Source organism: Microtus pennsylvanicus, chromosome 9 (assembly GCF_037038515.1).
Source record: "Microtus pennsylvanicus isolate mMicPen1 chromosome 9, mMicPen1.hap1, whole genome shotgun sequence".
Classification (NCBI taxonomy): domain Eukaryota; kingdom Metazoa; phylum Chordata; class Mammalia; order Rodentia; family Cricetidae; genus Microtus; species Microtus pennsylvanicus.
In genome coordinates this window covers 84,773,554-84,788,768 of record NC_134587.1, presented here as the reverse complement: position 1 = coordinate 84,788,768, position 15,215 = coordinate 84,773,554, and the positions used below count along the sequence as shown (strand labels likewise).

The window sequence follows — 15,215 nt, the reverse complement described above, 5'->3', positions numbered from 1 at the left end:
AACCAGACTTTTAAACACAGGAAGGACTTTTACATAACTCTGCTAAGCAAGCTACAAATATTTTTTGTCTCATATTCTAAATCATCTTTGATGGGTTACGATAATGAATGTAAAAAAAGCAGAATAATTCTTATTTAAAACTAAGGTTTCTATAACAGCTGAGTATCCCTTATCCAAATTCTTAGGGACAGAAGTCTTTCAGACTTCACACAGCTTTGGATATGGGGCACTCATATATACACATGACATATCTTTTATGGGATGTATGGATCTCAAGTCTAAATATGAAATTTATTTTAATAGACAATTTATACATATAGTCTGAAGGTAATTTTATTAAAAAATTGCTGTGCCCTTGAAGCTTTTTTATTTCTATATTTTCTATATACGGGTACTTTGTATGTATGTCTGCACACCAGAAGAGGGCATTGGATCCTATCATAGGTGGTTGTGAGCTTCCATGTAGATGCTGGGAACTGAATGCAGACCCTCTAAGAGCCAGTGCTCTGAATCAGTGAACTATTTCTCCGGTCTCTAAGTAAAAAAAAAAATTTTAATCAGACATGAAGTCAGATATGGAATTTTTTAACTTACAATGTCATGTCAACACTTAAAATGTTTCAAATTTTAAAAAATGATAGAATTTGGATATTTGGATTAGGGCTATCAAACCTATATAATACTAAGAAAATATGAATGACTGTGATGGCTGCCAAAGCATCAATTAGAGAGATAAGGACAAACCATTGAAAGCAGATTTACTTTTTTGATCATAGTAAGTTAATAATTCTCCATAATTGCTTCTGGAGAGTTCATGTGCAATAAACTGATAATTGGCCTAGCTTCAGTTATAGACACCTCTGATGGCATACAGACACAAGATTATATACATATATATATAAAATCATGTCATGTCATGCCATGACAGTATCTAGAAACTATGTAGCACAACTGTATTTTCCCTTTGACAGAACCCATCAAGAGTTTACGAGGGCAACAATTTTAGACAGTCTCTCCCTCTCTGCTCAAATTGGCAGATACTCAAAGCTGTGCATCCTTCGATGGACATCACAGTCTCTTCATTGACTGAGGAGCTCCGTGATAAGAATGAGCAGCATCTTAGCCACTCGTTAACCACTGACTAGTGACCGCTGAATGAAATTATAGACATGGCCATGATAGTGCATACATATATGAGAACTATCTCTATAGTGCATAAATGAAAGACAAATTATTGAGATATTAAAGAAAAATACTATCATAAATTTCAAAACTGGGATGGCTCAGGGAAAATATCTCAAAACAACTTCAAGCTATATTTCTATAAGATGGGCTAAGACTGTTTATGTCTTCCACTCCCATACTGACAGAAGAGAGCTCACTGGAGGTGACAGTCATCAAAAGAGCAGAAAAAAACCATTAGAGTTATATGGTCAGAATCACTCACGGGAGAAAGATAGTGCATAAACTATTATTAACCCTGGACACAGCAATGTGTCTTAGAGAACGGATTATCTTTCGGGTAAGTTACAATATTTGAAACATTGTGGACTTTATAATTTAACCACAATAATCTACTTATTTATCCACAATAATCTACTTATTTATATTTCTGATATAGTGCCTTAGAAATAAACCACTTTATAGCACAGAAAAACAGTAAATCAGAAGCAGACCATTTTAGAGTTACCATAAATAGCACCTATGTGTAAGAAGGGGAATATCAGTAAAACTTTTAGCACCAAGTGGCCTCAGTGAGGAGGACTCAATAGCTTTCCCTAACAGATGGTAGAGAGTTGGTTTGCTAATCAACACCTATGCAAATAAAAATGCTCAGCTACGAAACACGGATAACAAACAAGTACAGGCCTTTAAAAAAATGGTGGAGGCAAAGGAAGGAAGACTAATTACATGAGTGGCAGCAGGGGTTGCTTAGGTGACGCCATCTGTCACAGCAGCTCTCTGACCCCCGGTTGGGAAAGGTGTCTCCAAGCAATCAGGGGTATCAGAGTCGCCCAACTGTATTTCAGCTAGAATGGCCGTGGAGGACTCACTCTCAGATTGGGAGGAGTGCTCGCTCAGGGAAGAGTCTGTCCCGGGAGAGCATGTGGCATGGTTGTGCATAAGGATGTTTATACAAACAAGTTGAGAGGCCCTGGGTTGGAGGCAGACAGGAAGGCTCCATACCATCAGGTGACGGTGGGCTGGAGCCACTGCCTTGTTAAAATTGGGCTGGTGGAAAACAGTCACAGACAGGCATGAGGAGGAGGCACGGGGCGTGCGCTCTCTGTGTGTCTGTGAAGCATTTACCCCCAACACATTGGCAGTTGACTGCTGATTTTTAAGCTGAGTTTGAGGGAAAAGAATCAGGAGGGGAAGGGTAAATCACTTAAAATAAGAGTATCTGTTTTACATAGTGACAGAGAAGGTGAATTATTGGATTAATGCGCAAACACGAAGGAAATACATTTACATGGATTAGGTGTCGAGCACACAGTATGGGAGAAAGCATAGAGGCGTGAAGAACATGGATCTGGGGCATTTGGGGAAATGCAGCGTAAGTGTGGATAAGGGTGAGAAAGCCTTGACAGGATGGAACTTCCTCCTTAGCAGTGTTCAGGTTCTGTCCTAATGACAACGAAATGATATCGAGCTGCCTGTTGCTTGGCTGAATATGTCTTTCAAGAAAAATCTTGGAGCCCAGTTCTTCCTATTGCTCTCCACTGTCAAAATAGTCCCCCAATAGAAATCTATTTGTTTTATTTTTTTTTTCGGACTTACTCTTTAAGTTGATCAAACTAAAACCAACTCAATGAAAAAGGGGTTTCTGTTCACTTTCTACTTACCAAATGCTCAGAGGTTTCACTATGAAACACACAAAAAAAGTTGTACTTTTAAAATGCTAGCCGTTAGCAGTGGTGCTGATGTGCAAAAAGAAATGAAAACCAAACTCAGTCACTAACAGTGGTTAGAGTCAACCTGGGTTAGTTGGAGCTACTGTTGGCATTGAGTCGTAGAAAGAAGAAAGAAACTCAAGGGAAAAGAAAAGGTTTAAGAACTCTGAGCCTACACGAAACCCAAGGAAGGAACCAACGGATCAAGGAGAGAAAAGGCACATACCAAAGGTTTCTGTTGGCATCTGCTATATCCCTGATGACATCAGATGTAATGCTGCGCATCCAACTCAATGAATGGACCAGTCAAACTTATTTCCCTTCTTACCTAGAGGACATTTACTTTTCTTTCTTTTGCTGTGTGGAGTGTCTGAGGTATATAAGATGGCTAGGAATATTATGCAATACTAGCACAAAGATAATGGAATGACCAGGCCTATATAAACTCTTAGATACTGCCTAGTCAAGATTTTAATGGTGCCCATTGCTATTTATGGCCAACCATAATTTTCCAGATATCTGATGTCATGCAACCTGTTGGTCTTATTAAAGCCATATTTTTCTATCACTTTTAATTAAATACTGAAAAGTCTACTATTCTAAAACGTTGGGTCATAGATCACTTAGGAATTTGCTGAAAGCTATTGGTTCTAAGAAAAATACACTCATTCATAACACATAAAGTTTTACATAAACTCTAGGGGCTCATGGATATGCTAAAGTACATCCTTCACTGAACCAAATTAAGAAAAATTTAAGGAGGGATTGGAAGACAAAGCTTTTCATTCTAGCTTTACTTAAGCTTAATCACGTCGTTTGAGCAGATCCATTTTAAACGTGGCTTTTAAAGTTGTGCATGTTTTTTTTTTAAATCTCTAGATCTAACTGATAGAAATCTTAGTTACCATTACTTAAATTTCAATAGTAATGCATCCTCTATATTAGTTGATGTTAACATTTATAATATAATTTATAATATGATGTTATACAATTATAAATTTTATTGGAGATGAAGTATGATATAAAACTATAACCATTTTTTATTTAATACATTAAATATTTCTTCAGGTCTGAATGGAATTCAGTCTCGAGCAGTCTTTGGAAAGTGCCAACAAAAACTGCTTAATTCAAACCAGTTCCCCTAGGACGGTTTCAATATATCATGATTGTTTCAGTTCTGCCTCCCTGCCAAGTAACATTCCATGTTAAATAAGGGAAACCACCAAAAGTCCTTAAGTTGTCCATTCAGATACGACTGACTTCCTTTAAGATTAGAAAGGCTTTGACTCTCATTGAGTTGACTTGCTCATGTCTTTCATCCTGACGTCAAAAGTTGAAGCATGTTCTCCTGCATATATAGTCATGGGATATCATCATGACTGTTCTTATGCACTCTCATACATGGGATGTTTTACATACAGTATTTATTCTTCCAAAATGAATGACCACAGAAAACGGAACTATTGTCATTCTTTACTACCTTCTGTCATGTTCACAATTTGTGTCTTTATAGGTGTGTGTGTGTGCATGTGTTTGTGTACAGCACCCTCACAGACTACAGGCAACTCAACAGGCGGGACAATGTCAATTGCACTGAGCCTCTTCCAGGCAGCTTGGCTGGTTTCTGTGCCTTCCATGTAGTCCAGCTTGCCTGAGAGCTTGTCTTTGCAGCTTGGATAGCTGAGCCTCTTCTACAAGGCAGCTTAGCTTGTTTGAGAGTGACTCAGTAGTATTTATTGCTTATATAATCTTTGGGGAGGGTGGGACCTAGAGAAACTGGTTGGTTTTAGGAACTTCCTGATGTTACTTGGAGTTTTTTTTTTTTTTATGTTCTGTTTTAGTGACTTGCCCCTGTAGGATAAAGTGTTTCACCTTCCTTTAGCATCCTGTTGTCTTACCTGCCTGTAAACACTGTCTTAAAATATCCTATATGTCATATCCTTTTCAGTACCTACACCCTAAGGGGTTTCCCTCCATGATAGAAGGTTTTAATTTTGGAGGAAACTGGTACATAACATCATCTCTGATATGTCTCCCCGGAGGAAAGCACGAGAAGAGAACCAAAGACATGTGTAAAAGAGGGAAGTAAACACTTTCACATTCTGGATAGCTTGTAGTAGGATAAAATAGCCTCAAACTAGAATGGTTTTCCCACTATCTACTGTATGCACTGACAGGCAGACAACTTCAGAAAGATTGGTCAAATTGCTTCGTGTCTTCTTGTGTCCAGAACCATGTAGGGTGAATCCGTTCACATACTGCTTGATAGTCATTCAAGGTTTTAAGAGTCTAAGTTGCCATTTATGTTCCCTAACCACTAAGGGAGGAACTAGGGACACCACCTCACAGCTGCCTGCTCTTCATCAAGGAAGGGCGCTCTTAAGCCTTAACATACTCAAGAATACCTTAAGTTATTCAAAGTAAGAATGAGCCTCTTAGTCCAGATGAAGCCAATCCAGAACACTAGGAAGACTCAAGGATGTCAAGGGTGAGAACATCAAGGTTGCAGCTCTGTAGAGACTTAACCAGGAGGCTGGATGAAGGGTGGCTGGGCAGTGGGGAAAGATGTGATGGTAGGAAACGCTATAAATCTGCATTGGGAATGTGCAGATCTGGCAGGTGTTAAATAGCAGGGACTGTGGCATAATTTCCCATCTGAGAAGCTGTCACAGCCTAAGAACACTGCTGAGGCAGGAGTGTGAGAGTAATATGAAAGGAAAAACAGAGGAAGGAGATCTATAGCTACCTGAGCAAGCTAGTTGGCCTCAGTTTCCGTTGATGTCAATTACAAACATTAACACAACTCATCTCCTGCAGTGAAGAGTAAGATGTTAAGGATAGATAGACATCATGGAGCCTGGTGGGCTGTTCAAAGGCATTGGTGTGAAAATGGTAGGTGCTTAGAAGGCACAGTAAAGCTTTCCACAAAGCCAGGCCTGGAATGGGGGAGGGGAGCAGACAATTATGCAAAAGTTGTCAGACAGAGGTAGGAAAAAGTCACCTCTTTTGCCCCCTGGGACAAACATGTAGAATTTAAAGAAGGCAGATTGTGACTCCATCTAGGAAATGCTTCTGATAATAGATCTCAGGATTCCTTAAGCTCTAGATTGCTACCTTATAAACTAATGGAGCATTCATATTGTTCAACTCTAAACATGACAAACTCACAAAGACATTACAGGCTATTGACTGGCCATACAACAAAAGGCATTAATGATCTGGGTTGGCCGAGGTGGGGATGGTGCAGAAAGTGTGCTCTGGAGTTCGGTGTCCTATCATCTAATGTGGCTGACATTTATGCACTACACTGTGTCCTAGTTAGGGCTTCCATCACTGATGAAACACCACAGCCAAAAGTAACTTGGGGAGAAAAGGTTTATTTTATCATAGCCTGTACTCTACCATCCAGAGAAGTCAGGACAGGAATTCCAGACAAGAATCTGGATACAGGAGCTGATGTGGAGGCCATGGAAGGTGTCACTTACTGGCTTGTTGCTCTCTTTTTTGCAAAGTTTGCTTTTTTACAGCATCCCAGGGATGGTACCACTCACAGGGAGCTAGGAACTCCCCCATCAATCTTCCATCAAGGAATTGCACCACAGGCTTGCCCACAAGCCATTCTGGTGGGGGCATTTTCTCAATTGAGGTTTCCTCTTCCAAAATGACTGTAGCTTGTGTCAGGTTGTCATAAAACTAGCCATTACACGCTGCCTTCCTTAATCCCTACATATCGATCTTATGGAGAAAGAAAAGTTCTATATATCTTTTACATGGCACTGATGGAGATTTACCTTTGAATTCTCAACATCTGGGTAGTCGAAGTGATGGTCTGATTGATGTTGATTATGTTACTCTACAATGAAAGGGCCAAGTTTATCCTTCAGAAGCAAAGGGCGCAGCTCTTACAAATGCCATGGAAAGACCGAGTGTGGCTGTTTGCTGTCTTTCCTATGCATCTGGCTTACATTCATATTCATCTGACATGAAGAACAGTGACGTATTCAGTATCCGAATATTTGTTTACGCAGAAGGGCAACATGCCTCATTTGTGGTCTTTCCATATATAACTGTAGGAGTGATTATTTAAAACATGTATTTTATAAAACCATATGCCTAACTTGTCAGGTATGGGGACTAGCCCTAGCAGGAGCCTATAATCTTCTTTTTACACTAGTTGACAGTTTAACATATATGTAAATGAGACTTCTAAAATACTAAGATTTACTTTTCATTTCTTAGAGTTTTTTTTGCCCTTGGGTCTTTTAATTTCTTGGGAGACCAATTCTTTATAATTGTACATGTGTGTGTGAGTGTGTGTGTGTGTGTGTGTGTGTGTGTGTGTGTGTGGCTGATTCATAGAGTGTAGTTTACAGGCCTTGGCATTTATTAAGTCCTGCCAAAATGTGAATGTAAAAACCACTGGGAAAGACCAGTAAACAGAAAGTGAAGTTTGCCATGATAGGAAAGACATGAAAATTAAGTGTTCATTGATGGAAGAATAGATAAAGAAATGTGATACATATTATTATGGACTATCCTTCATCTTAAAATAGAAAGCATTTTGACATGGAAAGACACTTAAGGGAATGCTCAACATCCTTAGTCACCAGAGAAATGCAAATCAAAACAACTCTGAGATTCCATCTTACACCTGTAAGAATGGCCAAGATCATAAACACTGATGACAGTTTATGCTGGAGAGGATGTGGGATAAAGGGAACACTCCTGCATTGCTGGTTGGAATGCAAGCTGGTACAGCCCCTTTGGATGTCAGTGTGGCAATTTCTCAGAAAATTAGGAAACAACCTTCCTCAAGACCCAGCAATATCGCTTTTGGGTATATATCCAAAGGATGCTCAATTGTGCTAAAGGACATGTGCTCAAATATGTTCATAGCAGCTTTCTTTATCATAGCCAAAACCTGGAAACAACCTAAATGCCCCTTGACTGAAGAATAGATAAGGAAAATGTGGTATATTTACACAATGGAGTACTACACAGCAGAAAAAAATGACTACGTCTTGAATTTTGCTGGAAAAATGGATGGAGCTAGAAAACATCATTTGAGTGAGGTAACTCAGACCCAGAAAGACAATTATCACATGTACTCACTCAAAAGTGGTTTTTAAACATAGGCAAAGAAAACCAGCCCACAAATCCCAGAGAACCTAGACAATAAGGAGGACTGTAAGAGAGACATACATAGATCTGATCTACATGGGAAGTAGAAAAAGTCAAGATCTTCTGAGTAAATTGGGAGCATGGGGACCTTGGGAGAGGGTTGAAGCGGAGGGGAAAGAAATGGAGGGGAGCAGAGAAAAATGTAGAGATCAATAAGAATCAATTTTTAAAAAGCAAAAAAAAAAGACTATCAATTTACTTTGCCAAACTATTACATAGTTTGGAAAATATTGTTTTAAAATAACAGCTTCTGCATGTTGGGGAATTACTATGTAGAAGGCAGTATGCCAAGTTCCCCGTATATAATATCACACCTGCCGAGAAACTCTTAAAGGTGATTGTTACTAACCCTATATTAGAGATAAAGAAACAAAGTTCGGGTATACACATAATAACACCTTCAAAGAAGCTGTGATCTGATTGGTCTCCTTCCCATCCATCCTAAGGCCACTTGTAGATAGCCTTCCTTCTCACTTCTATTCTGTGGTACACTTCCAGATTTCAATTTATGTGTCCTAGCAACAGTATTTGTAGATAGCCTTCCTTCTCACTTCTATTCTGTGGTACACTTCCAGAGTTCAATTTATGTGTCCTAGCAACAGTATTTGTAGATAGCCTTCCTTCTCACTTCTATTCTGTGGTACACTTCCAGATTTCAATTTATGTGTCCTAGCAACAGTATTTGAAGTTGTGTTTCCTATCCTCCTATGATTTTCTCTCTTGGGTTTTGGTATACCACATTTCCTGGATTTTCCTCTCCTTTTGGAGATATCAGTGCCAGCCAGTTTGCTTGACTGGTTCTTCCTTTGAATGGCAAATCTGCACAAGCTCAATTCTTGGGTTTCCTCCATCCATGTTGACTTCCCTGTCTATTGGCTACAATAATCATCTGTAAGCTGGTCACTTTTAGGTCCAACCAGGACTTTTCTCCTGAGCCTCAAACCCTCTCATCCAATACTCTACCTTCTATTTTCAGGTGAATGCCTAGAGACACCTTATACTGAACTGGGATTTTCCTTTGTATTTGTATACCATTAATGAATGAAGAAACTGTCTTGGGCCTGTGCAGGGAATAGAGGTAGGGGGAGAAAGCTAGGATGAATGCTGGAAGAAAGAAGGTGAAGGTAGAGAGAAGCCATGGAGCCACCACCAGAGACAGATGTGCTGAAACTTTGTTGGTAGGCCATAACCTCGTGGTGATGCACAGATTAATGGAGATAGATTAAATTAATATGTAAGAGTTAGCCAATAAAAAACTAGAGCTAATCAATACAATTTCTGTGTGATTATTTCGGGTATAAGCTAGCCGGGCGACCAGGAACCAAACAAGCAGCCTCCTTACTACAAGGACCCCCAAAATCTAGGTAATAAAATTTGGTTAGTATGCTTTCTAAAATTTTTTACAAAGGGAAAAATGCTGCTTGAAATTAAGAAAAAGTATATTATGATTGAGAATAATCTTAAAAGATGTTGTACATTTAAATTAGGTTAATTTATTTCAAACAACTTCCAAAGTTCTGACATGAAAGATAGGTCTTTGGTACCTGGAAGTAATTTAAGGTTGGATGTAGTTAACTGTATCTTGAATGACAACTTCTCTATCGATGATTTTCAAGAAAAAGTTAGAAAGAACATTTTTTTTTTTGTATGAAAGTTCTATGTGCATGTATTTAAATAAAAAGATACAAGAAATTGACTGAGTTTAGTCAGGTTTGAAATAGTTTCGTTCTCCTTTCCCTTTCTGTTTAGAAACTAATAAAACATTAGTTTTAGTTAGAAGCTCAAACCCAAGGAGTTAGGGTCTCTGCAACACACACAGAAGAGACTAGCAAGCGCAATGTACCGCCGGGGTCAGACAGGTCTCGGCATCTGTAGATGTTTGACTCTCTTGCTGAAGAGGCATCTTTTCACTTTCTGGAGGTAGTTCAGGGAACTGCTGGTGGCTTTCAAGATCCTGTCCTGAATGGGGAGCTATCTGAATGGAGAGAGCTGCTGTGTGTGTGTTGGGTCCTGGGCTAGGGGTTGGTGAGCAAGACCTTTTCAGAGATGATGGGACGTCAGAGGGTTGGGAACACTGTGGTGGTTTAAAGGGGAAACCATTCCCTTGGGTCTGATTATGGGTTAGTTTCAAGGTAGAAATTCTTCGGGTTTGAGAATCTTGCATGTAGTCCTCTTGTAGAAACGTGTTAGTGTCTCCGAATGGTGCAGGACTGGAGCTGGGGGATGCTGGTAGTGGGTTAGTGATTTTCTGTGTGTATGACACCGTTCTGTTGGATTCCTCAGAGTACACTATTGTCTGGTTAGAATCTTCACTAGAAAGCATAGCTCCATGGAGAGGTTTAAGGTTAGCGAAGCTCTCCGTACGCCATGGGCTTTCTGTGTTAGTTACTATTGAATCTAAAATGTCACCCTTTGTTGGATCGGTTATCAAAGACTGGCAAAAGCTCTCTTTCCTGCCTGGTGGAATGGGTGCCTAGATGGCCGAAAGTGTTCAGAAAGAGAAATGACATTGAAGGAAAAACAGAAAGAAAGTCCAAGTTAGACATGAGAAGAACATTGTCAAAGCTACCCCAAAGAAATTCAAACACACACTGTGCCCTGTACAGGCTAGACTGACTAGTTCCCTTCAGTCCTGGAAAAATGCTTTGTGGGTTATTACCAATAGTTTCTTCCAAGTTGGAAAAGCTTTAGTTTAGAATACATTGCAAAGATACTGCTTCTGTCCACAGTTTTAAAACTTATGCTAAAAGTGAACATATGTTATTCTGTCCTATTTTTAGACCTAGAGGTTGACAATTCATTTAGCCACATGGTTTTTAGAATATTTTGCATGTACAGTTTTTTACTAACATCTCAAAGGCTCAGCATTTGTCTGGTTTATATTCCTGCAGTAGATAATGTATCCTTGACTCTCAAACTCTAGAATCCAAAACACCAGCCATCAGAGCTTTAATAATTAGAATTTATCTTAAACAGTATGGTAGAAGCTGACCTACTTTGATAAGCTGAACCAGAGAATAAAGAGAAAATCAACAACAACAGAAGAAAATACCTGTTTTGAGCTGAAAACTCATGCCCCCTGTTGGACATGTTAATGCCACAAGGGAAACAAAATGAAAAACGCAGAAGCATTTTAAAGCTAGGACACTAGGAACGAAGTCCCTTAGAGGAAGAGCAAACAGAGGTCTAGGCACGAGACACACAGCAGTTTGAATTACCTGGGTTGGTGATTTTTTGTCTTGCAGGTTTGGTCGGACGCTTCTAAAACCCTTTGCTGCAAGAGAGGAATATGTGGCATCTCCGTTCAGTGTCTCTGGATTTCGATCACTGTAAGATCTCCACGCTTTTGTTAAGGGAAAACAAATTGGACACAGAAATATCTACGTTCACTTGAATATTTTTGGGGGAGTGTGTGTGAGAAAATTGATTTGTCTTTTTAAAATCAAAGTGATCTTCATAAGATTTTAATTTAGTATACACAACAATGTATGGAATTTAAATTGAATATGAAATCAATGATGTGGCTATGGATATGTCAAAAGAAAAAAATGTTCTTGGAACAAGCATAATAGTTATTTGCAATATTTTTTTTTCTGTACCTGAGTCTGGAGACTGAGAATCACGCCCTGAAAGGGAAACAATGTTGAAATTAATGCGAGTGTAAACCAAACCAAACCTTCAGTAAAAATGCTTGGCAAACAATCACGTGCATTGTTTTTGCCGACATTGTCTCAGTCCTAAAATAGAGTATGTTAAATGTCTTAATGAGAGGCTTGGGTGTGATTTTTCAATTTCAATAGACTTATCATTTATTGAATACCTACAATCTATAACTAGAACATATATCAAACACTAATTTTCACCCTTAATAATATTGCAACCATGTCATTTCAAGATTATTGTGGCCCAAGGTTCCACATGACTTCTGAACATAGAATTAAAGGATTGAAAAAACCTGCTTATCAAACAGTGAGTTCTGTTTAGACCATTTAAGGTAGTCACCAGCTCTGTCCCTGGCTGAAGGCCCCTGTAACTCCCTAGATTTAACTGTTATAGTCGACAGTGGTTAATATCTCAATAGCTTGCTTTTTTTAATATTCACAAAAGGCAAATGTATCTAGTGAGCAAGATCTGGCTTTCATTGTTCTCTATGGTTTAAATTTCTTATTGTCCCTTCAAAGTTCATCCAAATATGAAAGCAGTTATAGTGTATTTCATTGTCTTTTTGCTCAGAAGCCGAGGAGAATAAATCATAGTAAATAATTGGTTTAACCATATACTTATGGTCAGTTGTCTCAGAACTATATATTCAAGAGCCTCCTATATGGGCGTCTGGGGGAATCCATTTGCACTGTTTTGGTCTATTGGACCTACAAAACCTTGATCTTGGAAAGGATTATGGGAGTTCTTTACTTCACTGCGGTCTAGCTCCTGGATTCCTTTCGTTTGTTCCCTGGGACCATGGATAAATTGTTATAAGTCAATAATTCATTGTTTTCTTCCCAAATGCTCCAGGGATATCATTTTAAAATTTACACATATACATTTGGAATGAGGCTTAGTGGGTTGAGAAATGCAAAGTCTTGTTTATAAAATATTGAAGATGGATTTCTTTTTTTCCCCTAAATCCAGGGAAGAAAAATAAATGTGAATCAGCTCAGTTGTTTGGAATGACTCTATCATAGGTGGGTTTTAGAAGAGGAACATATTTTTATTCATTATAGATGATCATAAATTAGAATAAAAATGAGTATAATCCAGTAAAAACTAATTTTGTTGAATTATTCATAATGTGTTTTCTGGATTCTACGCCCAGGGTTTAAAGGAGACTGGAGTTTACCATCTCATTCAGTTAAAATACAATGACTTTTCTAGAGAGCAAACAAATGTAATTTGGGGACGCCCTGCTACCTTTAGAACTCTGCTTTGGGGACATTAAGGAGAGAGACACACTGACCACTGTGGACAAAGAACACATTTGGGGACTTGAGAAGGGGTAATGGATAGGGGAGCAGCTTCAGTAATACATACGTGCTTTGCAACTGTTTGCTTGAGAATGGGGCATTTGTTTTACTCTTAGCTTGATAAGACCAAGCTAGAAAAGAAAAGCATGAAATATGTGTGTGGTGGTGGTGGTGAAGCAATAGGAGCCATGTCTGTGGAGGTGCCAGAGATGTAGATGAGGTAGGGAAGAGAGGTTATAGTGAGCTAATTTGAAGGACACTTGGAATACAAATCCTCTGGTTGACAGTTCTGTTTCCTCCCAATAGTGACCACAATGTGGGGTTACAGAACCCTAAGAAACGTCAAGCGGGAGAAACAGAGGGCAGTTCATCCTGATTTACCCACGGGATCTGACAATGGTAAACTATGGTACTGACAGGCCCATGGATGAAACGCCAAGATGAGGGCATGTTTTAATAAAGCTTGAGGTGATGGGTTTAGCAGAGATCCCAAAGAATAATTTAATTCTCTAGTGATGGTGAAACATACATTGTTTTTTCCACGTATGTTATTGTGAAGGCTGCTACACAGCAAGCCTGGGCACAAGGGATCCTGATTCTTTAAAATATTATTAAATGTCTTTGAAGACTTTATGCATCCATGTGTCCAAAGAATTCTCTTAAATTTTAATCCAAAATTTAAGTGACTGTTAAAAAAAACTTATTTCTAATGACATAAAACAGGCAAGACCTACTATTTGCTCATATTACTGAAGTATCTAATCAACTAATCAACCTTCCTTTCTCTTGCCCTTGGGTACAAGGAATTGAACCAAAGGGTGGGCACATGCTAGGCAAGCGTCTCTCTCACCACTGAACTATACCCATCTCTTGCTCTCATTCTAATGGCCTTACATTTTGAGGCAGTGTACCCAGATGTGCCACACGCTTGCTGGATAGCCCAGGCAGCCTGGAACTCTAAGGAGCTGGAGTCGGAGGTCCGGGCCATCAGGACTGGAGCTTATTCTTCTCTTCTGACTGTGAAGCATTTAGCCTGTTCCCAACAACTTGAATGGTATGAAATTGCTTATAACACAGTTTGACTCTCAAATGCAATCTCTAGTTCAACCCAATGCTATCCTTTGTGGGTTATTTTTATAAGTAATAACAAATACAAATTGTTAACACAGGGAGTCATTCTCTAGCACGTACCTCAGTGGTCACATCTGAGGTTTTACTTGGTTGCAATGCCCATGAAATCCATGGTTCAGGCATTCCAATAATATGATATACCTGTTTTTTTATTTATTTTTCCTTTCATCATTCTCATATCTCATACACCTAGTGTAAACACATCTATAGCTTTTTTTTTTTTTGAGACAGGGTTTCTCTGTGGTTTTGGAGCCTGTCCTGGAACTAGCTCTTGTAGACCAGGCTGGTCTCAAACTCACAAAGTTCCGCCTGCCTCTGCCTCCCGAGTGCTGGGATTAAAGGCGTGCGCCACCACCGCCCAGTGGTGGTGCTTTTATAATATCTCTTCGTATTCATACATGCATGGACAAACATATTCCAAGTGTTTTTAAAACCCAGAATGAGCTCAGATTACATACATTGCAATGGCTTGAAGGATAACATGAGACTCCTGACTTGACATTTAAATTTGGACCTTGATGTCCATTTGCAAGAAGGTGGAAGTCACCTTCAGAAGTCTGTTTTTCTTTCATAACACTGGGTAGGACAGCCTCAGTACCAACTGATCACTAAACATGTGTGCAGAAGACTAAAACACAGGCTGAGGTATAAAATTAGTGACGCCTTCACTTTCCTTCTCCTGCAGAATAACTAATTAATCTTATAAATCAACCCAAGGAAACCCCAGACTGCAACTACATCAACCCATTAATTAGCCAGTTAACAGGAGCTGTGTACTACTCCTTTAAAGGTCTAGGGACAGGCTGGACACCAGTACATCTTCCACGTTGCACACTCCCCCTGCAGACTCTCCAGATGAAGTCTGTCACAGGTGAAGGTAAGTCATAACAGACATTTAGTGACAAAGGAGCTACCTCAGTGGATGCTGGCATGTCACCCCCCTCAACTGCTTTAGGGAGTGTATATTTACCTGTGGGTTCATATTGATCTCAACTGATCAAGGTTTTGATATATTCTAAAGTTCATACTAGATGTAAGAAGGTCT

At 39.2% G+C, this 15,215-nt stretch overlaps 1 protein-coding gene across 50 annotated transcripts in view; it reads right to left on the bottom strand.

The window, feature by feature from the left end:
• Sorbs2 (sorbin and SH3 domain containing 2) overlaps window positions 1-15,215 on the bottom strand; it is a 303,969-nt gene that overhangs the window by 69,649 nt on the left and 219,105 nt on the right. For 18 of the 50 annotated variants that reach the window (XM_075986643.1, XM_075986645.1, XM_075986649.1 and 15 more), the window contains 3 exons: window positions 11,675-11,701; window positions 11,294-11,418; window positions 9,919-10,548 (listed from right to left, as the gene is read on the bottom strand). In XM_075986643.1, the coding sequence (XP_075842758.1) occupies window positions 9,919-10,548; window positions 11,294-11,418; window positions 11,675-11,701 (782 nt within the window). The remainder of the gene's footprint in view (window positions 1-9,918; window positions 10,549-11,293; window positions 11,419-11,674; window positions 11,702-15,215) is intronic. The other 32 variants (XM_075986674.1, XM_075986677.1, XM_075986681.1 and 29 more) reach the window with 3 other exon arrangements.